General features: G+C 35.8%; 1 protein-coding gene across 1 annotated transcript in view; it reads left to right on the forward strand.

The window, feature by feature from the left end:
- LOC148956704 (cyclin-dependent kinase 4 inhibitor B-like) overlaps window positions 1-22,419 on the forward strand; it is a 57,446-nt gene extending 35,027 nt beyond the window's left edge. The window contains exons 4-7 of the mRNA XM_089091781.1: window positions 8,601-8,702; window positions 11,933-12,130; window positions 21,559-21,657; window positions 22,366-22,419. Of these exons, the coding sequence (XP_088947907.1) occupies window positions 8,601-8,702; window positions 11,933-12,130; window positions 21,559-21,657; window positions 22,366-22,419 (453 nt within the window). The remainder of the gene's footprint in view (window positions 1-8,600; window positions 8,703-11,932; window positions 12,131-21,558; window positions 21,658-22,365) is intronic.
- The last annotated feature ends 1,779 nt before the right edge of the window (window positions 22,420-24,198 follow it).

Raw genomic sequence — 24,198 nt, forward strand, 5'->3', positions numbered from 1 at the left:
ATTAAAATCTGATTCTTTTGATGTATCTATTTGAATCAAAATACCGTTTTCTAGAGTTTCGGTTACCATTGAGCCGGGTCGCTCCTTACTTACAGTTCGTTACCACGAACTGTTTGATATGGCTCATTTTGTATGTTTCACTGTCATTTTCACTTGACGTGGGAAAATCAGCTCCAAGTTTGCCCCCCCCCCTCTCTGTATACATGTTGATAGATTCCTTGTTCTTGGTTAATTGTCAGTTTCCAGTGTGCCAAATGAATAATGAGCCAGTAAAGAGTTCTGCTTCACATTGTATGTTCGTGCCATTTTATGGTTTAACTTATTCTGAAGATGACGGTGTATCATTGACTAATGAGGGAAGAAGAAATTCAGTTTTTGACGTCTGTATGCCATATCATCTGTAGCTGAAATCTGGATAAAGATTTTTTCCATCAACTTGAATTCAAACTGACTGTTTTCTCGGTTAATCCCTCCATTGAGAAATAAGTATGGCACTTTCTTTCATTAGATATTATCTGTTCTACTATTTGATAAAAAGGGGAGGAGGCTCCACATTAAATGTTTGACAAAATATTTATTGTGTTAAAAATCACATATAAGTTGCTTGTTTTCAAACAAGCTCCTGAAGTTCTGATTGTATAAAATTAGTTTGGTTGTTTTCCTGTAGTGAAAAAAAAAACTAAGAGCGAAAAGTTACAAAGCTAGGTAGATTTCTTAACTTTGATACTTTTTTCTAATTATGTCTTTTTTCTTGAAAAGGAAATGGTTTCAGAAATGCCAAACACATTCAATTTTGTTTTATTTTATTGAGAAAATAATGCTCAAAGTCTAAACGAGGAAACTGACAAAATCGTCCAACCTTTTTGTTGCAACTAATTATTTGCCTATTGTGCTTCAGAGCTAAATTAGCGGCAATTTGTCCTTAACTGACAGAAAATTCTTGGAACATTTATCTATTACGTAGTATAAGCTAAAGCTGGTAGTATTTTTGGTTAGCTTCAGAAGTTCTAAGGGTTTGCAAGATTTCTTATTTTTTTTTTTTTTTTTTTTTGTGTTATTCATTTTTATTCTCAAACTGCGTTCAATAGAGCACAATAACTTCTTGAAAAAAATTGTAAATTATTGCAATAACCTCTGTTGAATATAAAAGTATATTTTCTCTTGTTAAGCAACAGAGGGGCTTAGGATTTTTATTAATAATTATTGCAATAACCTCTGTTGAACATAAAAGTATATTTCTCTTGTTAAGCAACAGAGGGGCTTAGGATTTTTGTTATTTTTCTTTTTTCTATTAAAAAGAAACCCATTAAATATGAATTGTAAAAATAGGCAGTGGAACTTCTTTTTTTTGTCTCAAAGAGGTTGAAAATGTAAATGTAAGGTGATCTAGGTGATGGAAATGTAAATGTCATTTAGATTCCTTTTCAAGCCCTAATACCCCAACTAATTTTAACATCTAGTAATTGAAAAGTTTTCCAAGTTGTCTTTCTGTTAGAAAAACAGACAACATTTATTATTCGTTTAAGAACATGCAAATTTTAAACTATGAAGGGCAGATTTATCATATTGGCTCCACCCACCGCCCCCTTTAAAATCAAATAAAATAGAAAATGATTTTGCCGTTTCAATCTATATAGCACTCAAATTAACTGATCAAAGGTTGTGGTATAACCAATAGTTAGAGGGCATCTTTTGACAGGTAGGTATTTACCTGTATCTGGAGACTGCCTATATTTATTCAAACTGTGGGAAAGTACTAGTTCATGTGGAAACCATTACCTTGTTGGTACAATCCAAGTGTTGCCCACTCTCTGTCACGGTGTATATAATAGAGTGCCAATTGTTCCGCCACACAGGAAACACTTCCACTGCGCTATACCTTTGTGTCATGTGGTGCACACGATTTTCAAAATCGGGCGAACTCCTGGGTGCATTATTGAACCTGGTGCTAACCAACACTGATCTAGGTAGCAGGCATGCTCTTATATCATTATTCTCGTATATTATTTTTCTGCGATCCGCAGTATTAATGGTACAGCGTAAGACGACAACCTGAACCTTATAATCTTTCGATGGTAGATTAGATTCAATTTTATTCATCTGTCGATTTTTTTTTAATGGGGTTTGTATTACTTGGATTGAAAGTACGTTAAACGTGTAAAAAAAGGTGAGGTTAATATTCATATTTTTAAGGCAAGGTTAGATCGTTCTCAAAGAAAAAGTAGTTCTTTGAAAATACTTCTCATTTGAATCCAACAGCTCTTGTGATTCAACAATCTTTCTTAAGAAATTAAGACATAAAGTGAAACTTTAGCGTAAAGAGCGAAGGATGAGGATGAAGCAGCTCCCCTCGTATTCGAAATAATTTCTGTTTGTTTTAATTTTTTTATGTTGCTCTTTTTTTCAGTTGAAAAAACTTTGAATTTAACGTCTCTTGGGAAAAGGGTGTGTGGGAGTGGAACTAGTTGCCCTCCAATTTTTGGTCACTTAAAAAAGGCACTAGAACTTATGATTTATGTTCAAATGAGCCCTCTTCCGATCTTTTAGATCCAATGGCTTGATACAATCACTCCCAGGGAAAACAAAAAATAAACAAACGAACGAACGCCTGCATTCAATACTAATTTATTTACCAAGTACTGTTTACTAATTAAATAATAAAAACAAGTTTTTTTAACTGAAAGTAAGGAGCGACATTAAAACTTAAAACGAACTGAAATTATTCCGTATATGAAAGGGGCTGTCCCTTCCTCAATGCTGCGCTCTTTACACTGAAGTTTTTTTTTTATTGTTTTAAAAAGTAGAGCTGTGAGAAAGAGTCAAACTTTAACGTAAAGAGTGAGGTGTTGAGGAGGGGACAGCCCCTTTCATATACGGAATAATTTCTGTTCATTTTAAGTTTTAATTTCGCTCCTTACTTTCAGTTAAAAAAACTTGTTTTTATTATTTAATTTAGGAATGTTTTTGAATTAATGCAGGTTTTGATTTTGGCTCACCGTAGATCAATAATTAAAACAAAATTTGCATATTAATTTTACTTTTATTTGGTTAAATAGCTTTCTTGAAAGTTGTTTAATTTTATTTACAAACGTTTTTATTAGAAATAAATATACGTAACTTACGAATTAACATATGTAACGAACTTCTATATTCGTATATTTTTTATTGCATATGTTAGGGGTTCGCCCCCTAGTCAATACATCGCTCTATATGCTAAAGTTCAAATTTTGTTCCAATTCTTTAAAAATGACCCCTTAATCACAAAGGCCGTTAATTAGAATAAATAGCTCTTATGAAAGTACTAAAAAAATCTTTGGCTTAAAGAGAGAGTTATTGACTAGGGGGCAAACCCAATCATATACGTAATAATTTCTGTTCTTTTTAAGTTTTGATGTTGCTCCTTACTTTCAGTTGAAAAACTTTTTTTTATATATTTAATTTCTGATCGTTTTTTAAATAATGCTGGGAAATCCGGTGCCCCATTCATAGCAATGTCCCTTCCCCCACGAAACTTCCTCCATAGAAAGATCCTCCCACATAACCCCCCACCCCCAGCCCACTACCAGAAAAAATCCCCCCTGAAAACGTCTGTATACTTCTCAATAACCAATAATATTATGTAAACATTGGGTAAAGTTCATAACTTTCAGCCCTCCCCCCGGGGACTTTGGGGGATTAAGTTATCCTAAAAGACATCATTTTCATATTTTCGACCATGCTGAATAAAATGGCTATCTAAAAATTTTGATCAGGAGACTTTGGGAAAGAAATGAGCGTGGGAGGGAGCCTAGTTGCCCTCCATTTTTTTGGTCTCTTAAAAAAGGCACTAGAACTTTTAATTTCCGTTCGAATGAGCCCTCCCAAGATATTCTAGGACCACTGGGTTGATATGATCCCCCCTGGGGAAAAAAAACAACAAAAAAACAACAAAAACAAATAAACACGCATCCGTGATCTTTCTTCTGGCAAAAAATGCAAAATTCCCCATTTTTGCAGACAGAAGCTTGAAACCTCTACAGTAGAGTTCTCTGATACGCTGAAACTGATGGTGTGACTTTCATTAAGGTTATATAACTTTTAAGGGGTTTTTCCCCCTTTTTTCGAAAATCAGGCAAATTTTCTCCGGTCTTTTCTCGCATAACTTTTGATGGGTAGGTCTAAACTTAATGAAACTTATATATTTAAAATAAGCATTAAAATTTGATTCTTTTGATGTGTCTATTGGTATCAAAATTCCGTTTTTTAGAGTTTGGTTGCTATTGAGCCGGGTTGCTCCTTACTTACAGTTCGTTACCACGAACTGTTTGATACCATCTCTTTATATAGTGTGACTGTGATAAGGGTGCTAATAAATGACCAAATTGAAAAACTTATTAAAAAAAGGATTAAAAAAAGAGAGAAAAACAGAATAAGGGCATAAGAAAAACTTTACAAAACGCATCAAAAATTTGTTTATACCCATTTTTGCTACTTTGTTACGATTTTTTTGCTTACATGTTTTGCTACTTTGTTTTTGCTAAATTCTGGAGAGGGTGCCCAAACAGGATAAATATATATATATATATATATATATATATATATATATATATATATATATATATATATATATATATATATATATATATATATATATATATATATATATATATATATATATATATATATATATATATATATATATATATATATATATATATATATATATATATATATATATATATATATATATATATATATATATATATATATATATATATATATATATATATATATATATATATATATATATATATATATATATATATATATATATATATATACATAGCGTGATTTTATGGGCTGTTCTTTGATCCATCGTTATTTAGCTAGATTCATTCCTTTATGAATTTAATAGCTTCCCCGCCTCATGTTTGGAATAATTAATCCTCAGAGTAACTTATAATTAGCAATCCTTCGTAGTACTAACTTGTTTCCGTTCCTTAACCCTAACATTAAAAGTGCCATCTCATCACCCAGCTGGCTTTTATCATTTTTTACCTGATGTCATTTAGAAAATTAATGTCTTCAAGCGAAAATTAAAACACTACATCTCCTTGCAGCCGATCGTTTGTTTTTTAACTATTGAGGATGAACTGTGGGTTCTTCTCTTTGTCATATTAGCATCAGCTCCTTTGGAATCTGGCTGTGTCAAGAAAAAACAGTCCCTTTTAATGTGATTAATTTAAAACAAAAACAAAAAAACTTTGGTCACAAACGAAGTTTTTTAAAAGAAAAGTAAAGAACTACATTAAACGAGAGATGAGCAGAAAGTGAAATTATTTTTCAAGCGAAAAACTATCATAAATCACCATCAATAAATAAATTAAACCCAAAATGCACAGGAATTACAATAGATAACCAAGTGGAACAGAATAAGCGGAAACTACAAGAAAGAGGAGTAGGGCTAACGTCTCCTGTGTCTCCTATAACACCAGAAAAAAATATCCACTTTACTGAAAACAATCTCTATTTCAAGCTATGTGTTTCTATTTCTAATGGGGAAAAAAAAATCACCTTCATAACCAAAATTGCTGAAAAAAATTGACTATGGATTGACTTTTTAATATACATACTGATATTCATTCCTGAATTCTTAACAATTTGGACTTATTGAAGCTAGAGAGAATTTTTTTTAAAAAATAGAAAACTTTTAAAATGTATCCCCCTCAACATACCCTGGAAGTTTGAACTTCTAAGCCGTTCCTGAGATTTTGCTAATAAATCCATTTGACAATCTACATACAGATCGTTTAATTGATTTAGTTCAACATCACCCTAAAAATTCCTTGACAGTTTCACCATAATACCTTTAGCTCCAGCAGTAGCAATAGTTGTAGCATTATGCACATAACACCTTTTCTTTTTTTGAACATCTCCCTCAACATATGTCGGAAGTTTTCACTTAATACCCTAAGCAGTTCCAGGGTCATTGCTAATATGTCCTTTTGGAGAACTGCATGCACACAATATTTTTTATTTAATAAACACCCTCTCAGCATTCCCTGGAATTTTCACCTTAATACCCTTAGCTGTAGTAGCAGTAGCAGTAATAGTAGCAGCAGTAATAATAGTAGCCGTGGTAGCAATAGAAATAGTGGTAGTAGCATATAAATATTGTCCGTTGGTTAGTTAAACATGTCCCACAACAAACCCCCTAAGTATCAATTTAATGCTCCAAGCCGGTCATACGATATTGCTAATGCATCCTATTGACAAGTGGCATGCACAGAGTGTGTTTTGGTTCAATTTAACTTCCCCCTAAATATTCCCTGAAATTCTCACCTTCGTATCCTCACCCTTAGTAGTAGTAGTAGTAGTTGTAGTATAGTAGTAGTAATAATAATAGTAGTATTAGTTTTAGCAGTAGTAGTAGTAGTAGTGGTGTGGTAGTAGTAATAGTAGTAGTAGCAGTAGTAGTCATATAAATAGCAGTAGGATTAATAGCAATACTACGTAGTAAGCAACGTAGTAAGTAGTAGCAGTAGTAGTAGTAGTAGAGTCCACATATTGCCTCGGGCTATTGTTTATCCTCTCATCATTCCCTGAAAGTTCCATCTTCATACCCTAAGCAATTCCTGAGAAAATCCCTTTTGACAACCTGCATTGGCATAGGTTACTTTTATTTAGTTGAACAGCCCCACAACATTTCCTGAAAGTTTTATCTGAATACATTTAGTCTTTTTGGGCACCAAAGGTCAAACGTGCCCCCCTTTCGACAGCAAATACTTTCTGTAAACAATGGGCGAATATCATAACTTAAAACCCTTGCCCTGAGGGTTGTGGGAGTATGACATCCCCAAAGGCATGTTTATAGGGCCTGTCAACTATACTGAACAAAATAATTATTTCAAAATTTTGATTGGATGTCTTTGGAGGGAAAAGGGACATGGGAGGAGGGATGTTTAACATCCAAGTCTCTTCCGAAGTTTCTACGACAACTTCCTCCGTATGAAGGGCCTCAGTGAAGAAAAAGATAAATAATACCTTGAGCCGATTTCGCTCTTTACTTAGGCAGCGCTATCGTACTGGTATGAAACGTTTATTGAACAGATCTAGTGTCATCCACAGAAGATAGGCAACTTCCTCCGTATGAATGGCCTTAGTGAAGAAAAACATAAATAATACCTTGGGCCGACTTCGCTCTTTACTTAGGCAGCGCTATCGTACTGGTATGAAACGTTTATTGAACCGATATAGTGTCATCCACAGAAGATAGGCAATTTTCTTCCGTTCCTTTGTCAACAAATAATTTGTGGATAGCTTGAATAAACAAAAATGTTAGCTAGCAAAAATTGTCGGTCAATAATTTTCGCAAACGCATTATTTGGGCGGTAGATTAAAAAAAAGCAATAAAAGTTCAGAAAATAAATTGAAAAAGTAGTCTACGCTAGCCTATGTGCGAAAATTTTTACAAAGCACCAGCAAAAGGTTTTAGGAATCCTGGTTCTCAAGTTATAGAATATAACCTAGAAGCACCTCAAATTCTTGCATTTTATTGCACCTCAAATTCTCCAACAATTTTCTTCCAAAACAAATCTATTTGTTAGATAAGTTTGTTACGATGTTGGCTACTGATTTCTTATTAGCTCAAACGGGGATTATTTTCGGATCTCCTAGCAAACAATACATGTAAGAATAGTTAAAAAACCGCGGATGTTTCATCCGATTTTGTCTTCACAACATTCTCCTCACTTTATTGCATTGTCAATAAAGGTACAAGTACAAACAAGATTGTATTTACGCTACCAATATTTACAATGATTTTTACTGTATCAATCAGTTCGTCAGGCAGATACCGAATTCATTTAAAAAAATGATGCATTCCTTCTTCCTCAAGGAAATCTTTTCACCAGTTCCTAGTCTTTTTGCATTCACTTGCCAGGGGCTTATGGAAGGAATTCATTTCTTTTTAAGGGATGGTAAGGCTGTGTAAACATGGTAAGATGTTTTTAGGGCCCTTGCACACAAGAGGCTACCGTTTCAAATTCGATTTAAAATCTTGAAACTGCTATGACTGAGAGAAGGAATGTGATACGAGATGTGTAGGCTACTAGAGGAATTCATTTGAGGATGGGGCTGGCACACGTTTAAAAGAAAAATATGTGGGTTGAATGGAACGCATAAAAACTATAGAAGTAAGGTGACATTTTCGGGATTTTGGGAGGTGGGGAGGGACATGGATTAAAAGACCCAATGCGCAAGGATCTTGGGAGGGTGTATAAAGTACTAACACGATCATTTGGCTGCATAGAGTTTAATTAAATACTATTGTCAGAGCAAACAAGCTTCTGAGAAATTAAACATTCATAACTTTGAGTTTTTTGCAGACAGCATTCTCAGGTCAAAATTTACACATATTCTGTTAGTTATGCAACATATTATTATGATTACGACCAGTCGTATTGATAGTATGATGATCTCTTACCAATACAAATTCGTCTCCAAAATACAATATATTAAGTATTTCCATTTTAGTTTTATCAATACTATGTATTTTACCAACGCAATAAACATTAATTCGAATAATTATCCTTTACTTAATTTAGTGAACCTTCTTTTAGGCCATGTCAACTCCGCTACAACGTGCAGCAGCCGAAGGGCATCTAGAAATTGTTATGCAGCTGATTCGCCATGGTGCTGATGCAAACCGTCAAGATTTAATAGTAAGTCAAGTGCTAGTTATTCCTATTTAGTAGAACCGGAAAACCCCTTTTCACTTCTATTTTCAATACACTTTTTTACATTAACATTTACAATGGGTGTTTTAAATGACGCCCTTTAAACTTTGTGGTTATGAAAAAACTACAATTCTTCCGGGCTATAAAACTTGGCGGGAGTCTTTCCATTCAATCTCATTGTAACTATTGAAGTTTTTGCTTCGTTATTTTCTTACACTTTTGTTTTATGAAATGATAGGGGTATTTCCTGTATTTAACTAAATTTATGGAAATGACAGTTAAATGAGACAAATTACAGTCAACGAATTAGATCTGACTAACTGAAAAGCTACGTATCTCATCATATATCCCCCCCCCCCCAGTCATCATGTAGAGCAGACTTGACAACAATTTTTAACAATAATTGGACTATAACACATTGGGTGGATGGGTACAGGGAGAATATTCGAATATATGGGTTGAAAATCTTTATAGCATTTGCAGGTTCTTTAGGAATGGTGAAATTTTAACCCCTGTCATTTTTAAGTCGTGTTTAAAGCCAAATACTAATCAACCATCCCCCTACACACTCTCTAAAAGTTTCAACTTAATTCCCTTAATATTTCATAAGATATCGCAGATAGACCATTTTGACAACCCTTGATGTACATAGTATGTTTTAATTTAGTTAGCCTAATTTTCCCACTCAACGTGCCCAGACAAATTTAACTTAATACCCTCAGCCCTTTTTGAGATATTTCAGATATACCCTTTGGACAAATTTGGATGCTCATAGCGTCTTGTGATTTCGTTTAATATTCCCGAAAACATACTTGAAGTTCCAATATAATATCCTGGGTTTTCGTGAGATAATTGCACAGACACGCATTTTACAATCGGAATACTCATAGTTTATTTTGATTCAGTTTTACATCCCCCGCGCAAATTTCCGTGAAATTTTCAACTTAAAGCGTCATTTAATTTCTAAACTTTTGGGGGGCAAACTGGGGCCTCAGGCGCAGTTGCACCCTCCCCCTCCTGCCCTCTAGCAAATGACGCTCTGATACTAGTTGTAGTAGGTATATTAGTAGAAATGCATATTGCCTTTTGGTTAGTTTGACCTCCCCCTCAACATATCCTGTAGCTTTCAACTTTATAATCTATAAGATATCTAAAATATTGCTGATATCCCCTTGTGACAAACTGCATGCACAAGGTGTGTTTGTCCCTCAATATTTCCTAAAATTTTGCACCTTAATGCCCTCAGCCTTAATAGTAGCAGTAGTAGCAGTAGACACAGAATGTAACAGTAATAGCAGTAGTTGCAACAGCGGTAGTAGTAAGCGCATAATGCCTTTCAATCAGTTGAGCATTCCCCTCGTCATGCCATGAAGGTTACAAATTAGTGCCCTTAGTCGTTCCTATGCACACACTGCCTTTCCGTTAGTTCAACTGCCCCCTTAACATACCCTGTAAGCTTCAACTTATTATTCTGAGCCTTTCCTGAGACCTTGCTGATACGCCCTTTTGACAACCTGGATGCACACAGTGAGTTTTAATTCAGTTCTCAACTTTACCCTCAACATTCCCTGAAATTTTCACCTTAATACCCTTAGCTTTAGTAGTAGTCACATAGAAGCAGTAATAGTAGTGGCAGTAGTAGTAGTAGTGGCAGTAGTAGTAGTAGTTACAGTAGTAGTAGTAGTAGTAGTAGTAGCAGTAGTAGTAGTGGTGGTGGTGGTAGTAGTAGTAAGTCAGTAGCACTAGTAGTGGTAGCAGTAGCGTGAACATTTTTCCTTTTGGCCAATTGAATATCCCCCCTCACCATTCCCTGAAAATTACAATTTAATACCCTGTAGTTCCTGAAATATACTCTTTTGACAACCTACACGCAAAGAGAGAGTTTTGATTTCGTTCAACACTCCCCTCAAAACTCCCTGAAAGTTTCACCTTAATAATCAGTTTGTTTAGACACCAAGGATCAAACATGATCCCTTTTCCCAGTAACGAATACTGTATGTAAACAATGTGCGAATTGCATAACTTACAGCCTTACCCTGAGGGGTCTTGTCAACCCCAGAGGCATTGTCATTGGACCTTTCACCTATGCTGAACAAAATAGCTATTTAAACAGTTTTATCAGATATAAGGGGCGTATGGAGGGGCTCCTTGCCCTCCAATCACTGTTGATTCTTAAAACGGCCACTAGAACTTTCAATTTCCAATTAATTGAGCTTCCAAAGTTTCCTTCCAAAGAGAAAGTCCTTCCAAAGTTTCTATGGCAACTTCTTTCTTACGAAGAGTCTTGGTGAAAAAAAATATATATAAAAATAGTACATGTAATTCCCTCTTTAGTTAGTCAGCGCTATTGTGCTGCCTATGATAGAATTGTTAATGTATTTTCTGATTTAAACAATTTATCAACAAAATCTGTTAATTTTAAATTTTTGAAGAAAGGCTATCGTGTAAAAATAATTTAAGTGCAATGGTTGAAATATAAATCAGAAGGCTACTATCCTCGAGGTGATTCAAGAAATAAAATATTTTTTAGCTATTGCAAAAACTTCAGAACAGTATGAGTATGAAAACTTCAGAACAAAGCTATGACATTATTTTCTGAATTTGATGATTCTGACGAGTTCACTGCTTGTGAGTATTACTGAATAATAAGTTAATGCATCTCAAACTCGTGACTGGCACCTCACAATTGTCTTGTTTAAATATTTAAATCACTTCTCAACCCCCGCTTTTGAAACTCTTTTTACTTATAATAGACACCGTCAAGATCATAAAACTTGAAATGTGGATAGTATAACTCATGAGTTTAGGAGCACCACTCGGGCATCTTATGCTCCTCACCATTATAATCCTTATAAATGGAATAAGCTGCCTAATTTTGCAAAGAATTTTCCTAGTCTTCCTGCTTTCGAGTCACGGGCAAAAAGGTTCCTTTTATCTTATGAGTAATTTTAGTGAATCACCCACTTTGCGTTTTCAATGTATTCACATCATTGCTCTCCCCGTTTTTTTCTAGTGTTTGTGCAGTTCTTTTATGACTGATTGTTAGTGAGTGGCCCACCTGCTCTTTTAAGCTTTATTGCCTCTTTCGAGCTTTATGACATCTCTATCTCTGAACCGAAGAAGCTAAGGATTTACTAAACTTGAAACTTCTAAAGTAACAGCTAAGCCTGATTTGTTGATTTACAATCAATTTTGATTTTTTTTTTTTCCTTTAGCACGGAAACTGTGCATTGCACGAAGCTTCTTGGCGAGGCTATAGTCAAACAGTGAATTTTCTCTGCAAGGCAGGAGCTAATCCCAACATAGTGAATAGGGCCGGATTTTCTCCTCTACACCTGGCCTGTCAGAATGGACACAACCAAACGACAAGATATCTTGTCCTCTCTGGGGCTTTCCCGGACCAACAGAATAGTGTAAGTAAAATGCTTTCTCTTTTAATTGACACGATCTTTTTTATTTTATTTTTCTTCTTTAATTTAGAAATTCTGAGTAAATTTGCTGTTGATGACTCTATGCTAAGAAGTATTTTCTTCACTTTTAGAGCGGATGTCGAAACGGGAGTACTTATTTTGAAACTAAGTAAAACTGAATATTATTATATCTACCACATATTTACTTTTCATGAGCATCAATTCCAATGACCATACCCAAATGTTCGTTAGTCATTTTGTATTTCACACGACTAGCGGTCACATTGCTTTGTTTGAATTGTTACTTACAATTTAGCAAAAAAATCCAATAAATAGATTTTACTGTAAGAGAGAAATCTCCGTTTTAACAGTCGTGTTAATTAACTAATAGATTGTCGTTTAAGTGCTAATAAGGCTAGGAACGGATTAACAATGCTTCCGTTTTGCTAATTACATGTTTTTAAAATTACGAACAGCCCAAGGTCTAAAATTAAGACTAGGTCCTTTATCTCCAGAACGCTCCGAGCTCATTTGTCCGCTTACTATAACTTATCTAACTCGGGCTAAGACTTGCTCAGTATAGACACAATACACGGCTTCCCTAGACATCTAGGAACTGAGGTGCAGCTTTGGCGTTCTCCCACTGCGGTCGAAGAGATAGCTCGACACTTTTCAGGCTCTGGTCGTATTGCCATCGTAAGTTGTGTTTTGGTCGACTTTTTTCTGTCTCGTCTCGGGGCACCACTCACGTACTGCGTTTGGCAGTCGATGATCGTGCATGTGAAGGACGTGATGAAGGTATGTTCATCTTCCAGTTTCGAAGGATAATTAACAATTTTATAATAAAACTGGGGTTCTTTGTCGAAGAAATGGTGTTGTGGAATGTTCCTCACCCCATCCCCCTCCTCCCACTTCCTTGAAGTGGGAGGGGCGAGGATACAAATCTAATCTTCCATTCAAAACTAAAAATATTCCCCCAGTAATAGAGCAATTGCCGACAACTCAGCATCTATATTGAGCACTTAATCCAATTATGTTTCTAAATGGATTGAAGTTAGGAGTAAATTTCCCTTACTTCGTTTTCACCTGAATTGTTTCTCACAGAAACCCGGGACTCATAACGTAGTTTTTTCACTCAAGACCCCTCTTTCATCCCGTAGAAAGATCTACTGACCCTTCTTTGAGTATACTGCATTTGATTTTAGGGACAAATGTGGCATAGCGCGCCAGTGAATCCTTTTGATATTTTTAAACAAAATGACTATCTCAAAATTTCCAATCGAAAACATTATGATGCTATTGGACTAAAACTGTAATTGTTCGACAAAAAATGGCCGCGATCAAATATTGTGGCGCTATTTCTATCGTTACTTTAAAAGCGCTTGAGAAGTCTAAAGTTACGATAGGATGAGAACTCTCCCGAGATTTCACGATCAATTGTTCCATAAACCACCACAAAAAAGAAGGAAAACCGCTCTCAACTAAAGTTTCCGTTACTATTGACATGGTCTCTACCGTAGAGATATAATCAGGTACAGCGTTGCCAACCCTTCAAAATAAATTGTACCAGTTTTCTGACTAAAATTGTACCCCAAGAGATTAATTTGCACCATTTAAACAGCATGTTAAAAATTTGCGGTAACCAGAAGAAAATTTTCGATAAATTTAAATTTGAACTGATACCCGAGTCAGAAAAGAGCAAGTAAAACCAAAATGTACCCGTAATTTTGTATTGTACTAAGAATTTTTCAAATGTGCCGCATTGTACCAGGACCTCTAAATTGTACCAAAAACGTTCAACCGCGTTGACAATGCTTATCAGGTAGAGAGGAAACGACACGTCAAATCCACCGGTCAAAGAACAAAAAGCCCGGTGACGACAGACTCGTGTTGCCATGTAAGATATTTGTAGCTTAATGTCCGCTCTTTCTTAGGTTGAGCCGAAACAATAAGATTTTTCTGTGTTTATTTTAATTGGCTTTAGTTTTAGGGTAGAATTTATGTCAGCGCATTAAAAGCTTGATTTTTTTTTTTTTTAGGGAACATTAATAATACGTGACTAAAACCCAGTAGGAAAAACCCACACAATATGAAAAATCTAGGTCGCCCGTTCGCCTACAAGTCTAGTGGACATAGTCAGTCATGTGTCAACTCTAGATCTCGATCACCAGCCTGTCTTGGCCTTTACTCTATTCAGGCTTTCAAGTCTTTGATTACTTTGACCAAATTTTTCACTGAGACCAGACCGGACTTGAAAAGAAGAAGTGATCCTGTATTGCAGCTAAACCTTCAACACCCGCATCAAGGAGGCACACGTGTGCCTCCATAAAGAGGCGACCCACCACAATGCTAAGCGATTTCCGGTCCTAGCGGTCGCAGAGAGACAACGGTAATCGCATTTTGTAGCCCAAGCTCAAACTAAGAAACGTGCAAAATTTCACCCTCCTCCGACTTTATCTTCATGGGTAAAAGTGGGCCGGAAGTTTCGACCCTCCAACCACAGCCCCCCTTTAACGTTGTTTGATTGGGCTCAAATCTAATGGTGTAGCTTTTCCTATGGCTCAGGAGCTTATTCTCGAAATTTAAACTCCATCCGATTCCTCCGTCCCTGTTTTCCAAGAAATAAATAGAGCTGCTAACAGTTCAATTTTTTTTTTCTTGTTAGCTTCGTCTAGAGGCCACAGATGGCAACTGATCCAGGTGAATGAGGACTCATACGAAGCAGAATTCGACCTGTTAGAGCCTTTTGAGATTTTCAGACCGAAAAAATTATCCCCCGAATTTACATTTACGAAAAACCTCGTTTTCCTATAAGAGCCCATGTTAATTTTTTCCACCACAGCCCCCCTTTAACGTTGTCTGAATTTAGGGCTGAAATTTAGAGGATAAGCTTTCCTTGGGCCTGGAAGCTCATCCTTAAAATTGCAGCTCAATCTGATCACTCCTTCCCTTTTTTCCAAAAACCAAATATCAAGTTTTGTGGGGATTTGCTTGCGTCAAAAATACATTCACTTTACTAAAAAATATATACAATTGTGTCTCTTTAGTACCGCAGTCGATACTCCTGACTGTCAGGCGGAAGACCCGGGTTCGATTCCCCGTCAGGTGAAATTTTTATATACTGAATTTAAAGTTTAAAAAAGAAACTCAGTTTCTTTTTTAAATTATTTGAAAAAAATTACATTTTCTAAAGAGTTAAAGAGGCTGAGTTACAAGGTCGACCCTTAAAACACCCTGTCGAGAAAAAAAAGAATCATACACAATCATCTAACAGTTAGTCAAGCAATAATAAGTAATAAACTGTACAAAAACGTGCAGAAATTATTTGAAAAAAAATAAGTTTTCTAAAGAATTAAGGAGGCTGAGTCACAAATTCTAACCTTAGAACGTACAGGGTTTAGAAGGTACAGTTGGGGGGCTGCCGCCCCCCCCCCCAACCCCCCGCGTTCGCAGCCGTTAAATAAAAAAAAAATTTTTAAACTGAAAGTAAGGAGCGACATTAAAAATTAAAACGAACAGAAATTATTCCGTATATTAAAGGGGATGTGCCCTCCTCAAAGCCTCGCTCTTTACGCTAAGGTTTGAATTTGTGACAACTCTTTTTTTATAACAATAAAAACTTTATCGCACAGTGCGTGGCGTTGAGGAGGGAACAGCCTCTTTCATATACGGAATAATTTCTGTTCGTTTAAAGTTTCAATGTCGCTCCTTACTTTCAGTTAAAAAAAAAATATTTAAAGGCTCCGAAAGCGGGGGGTTTTGGGGGCGGCATCCCCCCAACTGTACCTTCTAATCCCTGTACGTTTTAAGGTTCGAACTTGTGACTCAGCCTCTTTAACTCTTTAGAAAACGTAGTTTTTTTCAAATAATATCTTTATGAGTTTTTGTATGTGTGTGGGTACTTGTCTAGAATCCGATAAACACGCGATAAGTGAAGTTTCGTTAATGCTAATGAATAAAACAAAATAGGATGAAAATATAATAGTTCATGGACAAATTTGGGCTATATATTTGCAAATTAGGGGGGTAGGGGGGTAAAGCATAGCATATATGAAATACGTAACTTAACCTAGGTACCTTTATTTGCCCCTTCAACCCCAAGAAACTAAAGTTGAAATCTTTGTCACAGAGTGAGCAACACCTCACTAGTCAGCGAAAACCCGGTTTTGAATAGCATCTTTTACATTCTATATGTGTTTCTCTTCGCGTGTTTATCGGATTCAAGACAAGTACCTGTGTGTGTGTGGGGGGGGGGGGTCTGTGGAAAAAGGGTACGAAACATCGCGCATAGAAAACTCCATACTGCATAAAAATAATTTCATGGGGAGTCAAACTTACATTATGTGGAAGAACCATGAGATTTATATTTTAAGGGGTCCCCTGTTTTGGTTTGCATTTTGGGCTAAAAATTCTCTTCTTAGCTAGGTTATCTATTATGGGTTTCCTCCCGGAGTACAATAACATTGGTAGGCATGAATATATAATGAGTTGGAGGTAACAGGCTTGAGATTGTCTGTGCAGGATTTTGACTCTTGTTGATGGAAGAACATCGCCAAGTGTGGAGAACCATGTTGTTACTAAGATGGGCCCAGGATTGCACAAACCCTCCGTTCAGCTGGAAGTCCAGTGGACTTGCTGCTGTTCGGTTCTAAGTCGGCTTAAGCGCTTCATGCAGACTTGAGAAGTTGCGGTAGTCCCCGTCCTGCACTGGTTCTGGGGCCATTGCTTTTCCTGAGACCATAACAATTTCAATTATTTAAAGAATATGAAAAAAGCATCTTGGAATGCTACAACGTTAACAAAACAACTATAGTGCCGGCATTTTTTCGACTAACAAATTCAGACACTTTGAACTGGACTTATTAGGAGTTTCAAAAACTCATACCCCAGGTGAAAAAAACTTGAGATGAAGTGACACAGAATTTTTTTACTGATGCAGGAAGGCTGGGGTATATAGGCAGGGAGTAGGGATCATAATGACTAAGGAAGCTGCCAAAGCTTGTTTGGGTTGAGAAGGTATGCATAATAGAATGTTCGTCGATCATTTTATGACTAAAACATGCGGGGTATAAATGATAGTAGTATATGTCCCTGTAAAACCGATTGATTCCGGTAACAGTGACTCGAGGAATTTTACTTACGGCTACAGGAACAAATAGACAGTGTCTCAGGTTGAAATATGACGTTTCTGTTAGCAGATTTTAATGCACAGGTTGGTATAAATAGGGACAGATGGTATCATAACCTAGGTAAATTTGGTGTAGGAAAAGAAAACAGTAATTGTTACAGACTGCTGCAATTCTGTAGTTACAATAATGTAGTTATATCCGATACAGTGTTTGGTCACAAAACGGCGCATAAACTTTCATGTAATTCACGTGATTGTAAGACGGCTAACCTTATTAATTATGTTATTGTAAACCCAAGACCGGCAGGATCGATACAAGATACTAAGGTGTAAAGGGGTGCTGACATTGACGTTAAAAGTAAAGATCACCATCTAATAGCATCTAGGGTTAATTGAAATCTGAAATTTCAGGGAAACTATGATATTGGTGGACATAAGAATAAGGATCTGAGAGAAACATTCCAGGAGCAGCTGAAAACTAGACTGAGAAGTTTAAAATTTGACAGTGTCGAAAATGGATGGAATAATATTGGGAAAAACAGTATGTGAAGTCGCCGATGTGTCTTAGAGAAGAAAGTTAGAATTGCAGCTAGGAATACTAGTGAAAATAATTTAAGTTTAATAGAGAAGAGGAGGGGCTTGCACAAGAATTATTTGAGGGATAGATCATAAAAAATTAAGAGGCATGTAAATAAGTGGGAAAGCATTAAAAGAAAAATAGGCCCCAGGTTCTGATAGTGTGGTAAATGACATTCTTAAGTAAGATGGTTATGAGGCTAGAGATTAGTTACTAAATATTATGAATATGATCTAAAAAAGAGGAAGTACCTAGCGATTTTAGGAAAACTCCAATCAAACCCCTCTATAAGAAAGGTGATAAGACCAAGTTAGGTAATTATAGAGACATTGGTCTGGTTTCTTTAGGAAGCAAATTACTTAGTATGATGATACTTCTTAGACTTAGAGATGCTATAGATAAAGTTTTAAGAGACAAACACTGTGGTTTTAGGAAGGAAAGAGGATGCGTCGACCAAATTTTCACTGTTAGGTTAAGAATTGAGAAGTGTCTGAGTCATTAAACGCGTTTAATCCTCAGTTTTATAGATCATGAGCAAGCATTTGACTCGGCTGATAGAAGAGGCTTAGCAAAGGCCCCATCCTTGTATGGTATACCAGGTAAATACATTAAAGTTATTCGTTGTATGTACCAGAATACCATTGATGCGGTTAAGGTAGGATATGAGGTTAGTAGCTGGTTTTGTATTAAATCAGGAGTTAAGCAAGGTTGCGTTCTATCCCTATTTATATGGATCATTTTTATGAACTTTATCCTAAGGAGCTCAGCAAAGGCAATGGGAGAACACGGAATCAAAGGAGAAAGTAAAACTCTCCTGGATTTACATTACGCTGATGATTTAAGCATCCTAGATGAAAATGTTAGCAAAATAAATGAGCTATCAGAGGTTTTACGATTTCAGGGTACAAGAATAGGTTTGAAAATTAATGTTAAAAAGAGTAAGTCACTAAAATTAGGAATAAGTGATGGTGAAAAGGTGATGATGGGTAGCGAGAAGACGGATAAAGAGGACAGCTTGACCTACCAAGGTAGTACTATTAGTAAATATGTTGGGGGCAGTGAAGATGTTAAAAGTAGAATGGCCCAGGGTGTTTTTTTTTACACTAGTAAAAAGTTCTGAAGAATAGGAAGATAAGTCTGCGAACCAAAATGAGAACACTTGAACACTTTGTATTTTTTTCGTATTTTCTGACTGTTACCTGTTGTGTTTTGTTACAGTGGTAACTATATATTCTTATTGAATTATTTTGTTATTGTATTTTTTTTTTATTTTTTTTACTAAGAAACGCGAATTCGGCCCACTAGGGTTTGTGATAGTCTTTTTGCCAATAAAGATCTATCTTATTTATCTTATCTAAGCTACAGTGATGACAATGGTGAAGTATGGTTCTGTAGTTTGGGCACTCCGAAAAACGGAGGAGGATTTGCTAGATGTTTTCCAGAGAAATTGCCAACAGATTGTTTTGGGTACCCGAGTAACTGACCGTATCTCCAACAGTAAGCTGTACGAAAAGTGTGGCTTAATCCCACTTTCTAGGGCTATAATGAGAGAAAAGTTGAGATGGCTAGGGCGCGTTCTGCGGATGAAGAATTACAGATTGCCAAAGATTGCCAATGTCGACCAACCATCTAGGGCCAAACGAAAGGGAGGTCGTCCCTGAATGGGGTGGGAGGATGTTGTAATGAAAGATGAAAGGAAGTGGAAACTTCCTGGGAGGGTTTAAAAAGAGATCTTTGAACAGATTGGAATGGAGGAGAAGCGTGCGTAGATGTGCTGGTCTTAGGCGGCTTAGTGCTGCTGTGAGTTGTTAGTAATAGTAGTAGTATCCTCCCTCCAATTGTGTAACTTTTTTACAGGTCTTTTACGTTTCTTCACATCCATGAAGCACGGATAGCCAAAGGAAAACACTTAGGTTACTTTATCTCAGGATTACGAATGAGCTTAAAATAAAGGGTATTTATGCATCTAAACTGAGAATAATGACCAATATTTGCTCAAATAATAAAAATTATGAATATCCGGAAAATTAGAACAATGCCAACTCAAACTATAGATCTAAAGCTTACATGGGATGCAACCCTAGCTAAATATACCGACTGTAGGCAGGTTTTCTGGTTCGAAATCGCATCAGAGGTATTAGTTAGATGCTAAATATATCTAACAGGTGCACACGCAGATATCGGTCTTCGGTCTATAACATACTTCCCTGCAAAATTAAAAGATTTTTTTAATGATTTCATCCAAGATGTTTTACATAATTCTGAGCATAATTAAGCTCTTTCTTCTGTTTGATTAAAACTTGGCATTTCTCCGAGACTAATTTAGCCTAATCTAAGGTTCTTGTTTTTTGTGCATTTTTAGGCGACTATACTTCGCTGTTTCCAAGGGATGGTGTCATTTACACGGATATTGCGGGGCGTCCCCCTCTGAATGTAGAGGAGCCTCGTAGGCCAGATTTGAAATTCTCAGAATGAAAGAAAGATTTAAATTGTTTTCCAGACCTCCGGCAGCTTAAAAAAGTGATAAAGGTCTGTCCATTCCCCTAGAGAAATTTCAATAGGGCCCTTTGCTCAGAACTTTTGTTTTCCTTGTCATGACATAATTAGCCGGACATAGATACAGGTATGTGTTGATACGGAAGAAGATTAGAATGCTTACGGGGCCTTGTCAGCCTCATATAAGCAGAAATTCGTTTAGGATATTAAAACATTACAAAGCAGGTAGATTACACAAGGATTATAGGAACAGTCAACATAGAATATGAATGGTCAGCCTGGACTTAGTTAAAGAAAGGAACGGGGCCACAATTAGTGAGAAGGGAAGAGTTAAAGAAAGATGGGTAGAACATTTTGAGAGTTTGCTAAACCGTGCTAAGTTGTAGGAAATGATATAGAAAAGGGCGGAAAATTTTGTGACACTTTGAGAGTGGAAGAAGATTTTTGTTTGCAAAGAAGAAATAGAGACAATACTAAAAAATATAAAAATATCAAGACCTCAATTGCCGATAATGTGGTAAATTAATTTTTAAAGATGGTGGTTAGCGATAAATTCCTGAAAATTATGAATGTGGTTGTCGAAATAGGAGAAGTAAGAAGTAATTTAGAAAAACTTTGATGAAACCCTTCTATTAGGAAGGTGATAAGAGTGAGTGTAGTAATTATGACGGCATTAGCTTCGTTTCTGTAGGAAGCAAATTACTTAGTATGATGATACTTTTTAGACTTAGAAATGCCGTAGGAAAGCTATAAAAGCAGAAAAAATAATTCCTTTTAGAACAAGATGTTTTGAGGAAGTGGAGTGAGCAGTATAGTCGTTGCAGCAATAGCTGAATCCTGTAAAGGGCCATGACAAGTGGAAATTACAAATTTGCTTTGAAAGAAATTGCTTAATGACTGAGAATTCCTGTTCAAAGCTGATCAGGAATGGTAACTCTCACCAAGATAATAAGTTAACAGTGAAAAGTGACTACGAAAACAACTTATGAGAATTTCAAAAGAGCTTGAGACGCCTGAAAATGGCGGGAGTTCACAATATATAGTGCAAAATTTGAACTACCATGGTTGGAAGATTTTCTTTCGCCCTTCTTGAAAACGGAAGAAAATCACATTTTAAGCTTGTAGCACAGATGTGTGTGTTTTTTTTTTTTTTTTTTTTTTTTTTTTTCTTTCAACGCTTTTATGCTCAGTTATTTCTGTCCTGTCTGTAATAGAATATGTAAATTTTAGTATGGTGATACGGCTCTTCACACTGCTGCTCGATATGGTCATGCAGGCGTTACACGTATTCTATTAAGTGGAAAGGCCAACATAAACACCCAAAATAAGGTAAGGTCTTTACCATAGTTTCTGAAAAATGCGTCCGTCCTATTGAGCTATGCATTAAACCAAAGCAGAATCCAAAGCAGGATTTTTTTTTCTTTGGGGGGAGCCAACAGTTTTGAGAAGGGAGGAAGACATTAAAAAAAAAAAAAAAAAAAAAAAAACAGGCAAAGACCAAAAACAGTAACGCTGATTTGCATTTTATTGTTCACTGGATTTACGTATAAGCACCGTGATGGTTACCGTCTTCATTGCTTTACATATCTGTCACAGGACTGGCGCTCATCATCCAATACTCGGTCAAGAAATAAAACTGGAGTTTCTCGCATGGATTCTAGTAGGAGAACTCTCAATTATTTATAAAGCATTGTACCTTTGGAATAAGCTTAGCCCAAGTATAAGACATATTTTTGACCAATTTAAATCTGAGACATGAATGGAGCTGGGGGGTGAGTAAACCGTTTATACAGATTGAGTGGGGTTAATGTTTAGTACAAATTGGGTTTCTTTTCATGTTTTTTTCTCGGGGTGTTTAATTTTACTTGCTATTAAAGTAACGAGTAAGAAAAAAATGTTTTATGGTTCCGGGTTATAGTCTGTAATATTTTGTATGTGTTTGACTGTTCATTTTTTGACTTGGTGCATGGATTTGCCCCTAATTCAAAACTATTAAAAAATAATTTCGTTATTGAAATTTAAATTTTTATTCTTCAGAAGCATACCCTTGCAAGCTTACATTTGGATGAGCGAATGGTTATTGTTTTTTGATTCATACTAAATCATTCTATTACCACTCCTATTTGAAAAATGCAGGAAAATAAGGGGCAAATTCCCGAATTCCGGGGAGTCCTGAGTCTAAAGGAATCGGTGCGTGAGCCTGAATGAGAGGCTACGCATGACACGTTTTCTAGCCAGATGAAGGTCTATGGGAAGGTCCGTGTGAGGGGTCGCCTTTTGGTCCGTTCTCTTTACCGATGTAATAAAGCTATTTGCAAATATTCAAGTATATAGCCTATTTTTTATAAGTAACCCAATTTAGCTCGATTTGCCCCCACCCTGCCCCAAAAAACGTATGCACTTGTATATTTAGAGGATTCATACATTCCCTGAAATGCGATATATTGCTTTATGCGATGTATTTTTGTATAGATAACGGGTATATGAAAAAAAGAATTTTTTCCACAGCTTAATGCCCAAATCCCAAAATGAGCCAGAAACTTCCCGGAATTGACCTATCTAGGGTACTGAATAGAATACGTGAAACTCTATGTATGATCACTACTTTTCCCACCTATAACTCTGTTAAAGTAGGAATATTTTTTACTCTTTTTTCAACATCGGCTACGGCTCCACAAATTATTTTTGTTCGTTTCTTGACAACGGTGCTAATAAGCCATCATATAAAATTAGCATAATTGTAAATATTACTTACTAATCAGGATTTTTCGCAAAATTATAATCATAATTGCATTACTACTTTCATTGCTATTATTATCCATTGCACGCAAGTGGTTCTATTCTCTCTCTCTCTCTCTCTCTCTCTCTCTCTCTCTCTCTCTCTCTCTCTCTCTCTCTCTCTCTCTCTCTCTCTCTCTCTCTCTCTCTCTCTCTCTCTCTCTCTCTCTATATATATATATATATATATATATATATATATATATATATATATATATATATATATATATATATATATATATATATATATATATATATATATATATATATATATATATATATATATATATATATATATATATATATATATATATATATATATATATATATATATATATATATATATATAGAAGATAAATTATCAATGAATCAAATAGAAATATAACAGTATATAATAACAGGTAAAACTTTTAATTAAGACAGTGTTTAACTCCAAATATATTATCGCCTCTGTAAAACATGACCGGTTGTTATATACTCGTATATTTTCGTCTTATTTGCGACTGGAATATTAACGCAGTGTTAGAAACACTTAGCTAAACTGATCAAGATAAAAATATGATCAAGATAAATAAACTGATCAAGATTATTCTGCAGAATAATCTTGGAGCCCTCAACAAATTAATAGGCTATAGGTTTGAAAATACATTTGTAATGGAAATCGACACATCAGGGCCAAAGGCACAAGTTGCTGACCAGAAGGGGTGAAGGAAATGACCAGGGGTACTTGCGGGTGGAAGACCAGTGCTGTTGACCAAAATGATCAAGGGGAGTAGTTGAGTCATTAAGGGAGGGGTGGCAGGGTATACAAACCTCCTGATCTTGTGAGTGGTATAAATTTTTATATTGAATAACTTTAACTGTGAAAATAATGTGTGCACAGAAATGTTCTCAACTGTTTTCAAAATATTCTCAGAACATATATTTTAAAAATGGATATAATGAAAGCGATACGAATGAAAATCCGTAAAACTTTCGGGAATTCCTGGGTGTTGCTCCTCAGGGATACTTTTATGATGGGAAAGTGAAAGAAAGAGCTCTTGGCTGCTTTCACATGGGAAAGCAAACAGGGGTTCAGGGTTCAACTCGTCA

This window comes from Artemia sp. Qi Xiang Cuo, chromosome 1 (genome assembly GCF_049724085.1).
Source record: "Artemia sp. Qi Xiang Cuo chromosome 1, ASM4972408v1, whole genome shotgun sequence".
Classification (NCBI taxonomy): domain Eukaryota; kingdom Metazoa; phylum Arthropoda; class Branchiopoda; order Anostraca; family Artemiidae; genus Artemia; species Artemia sp. Qi Xiang Cuo.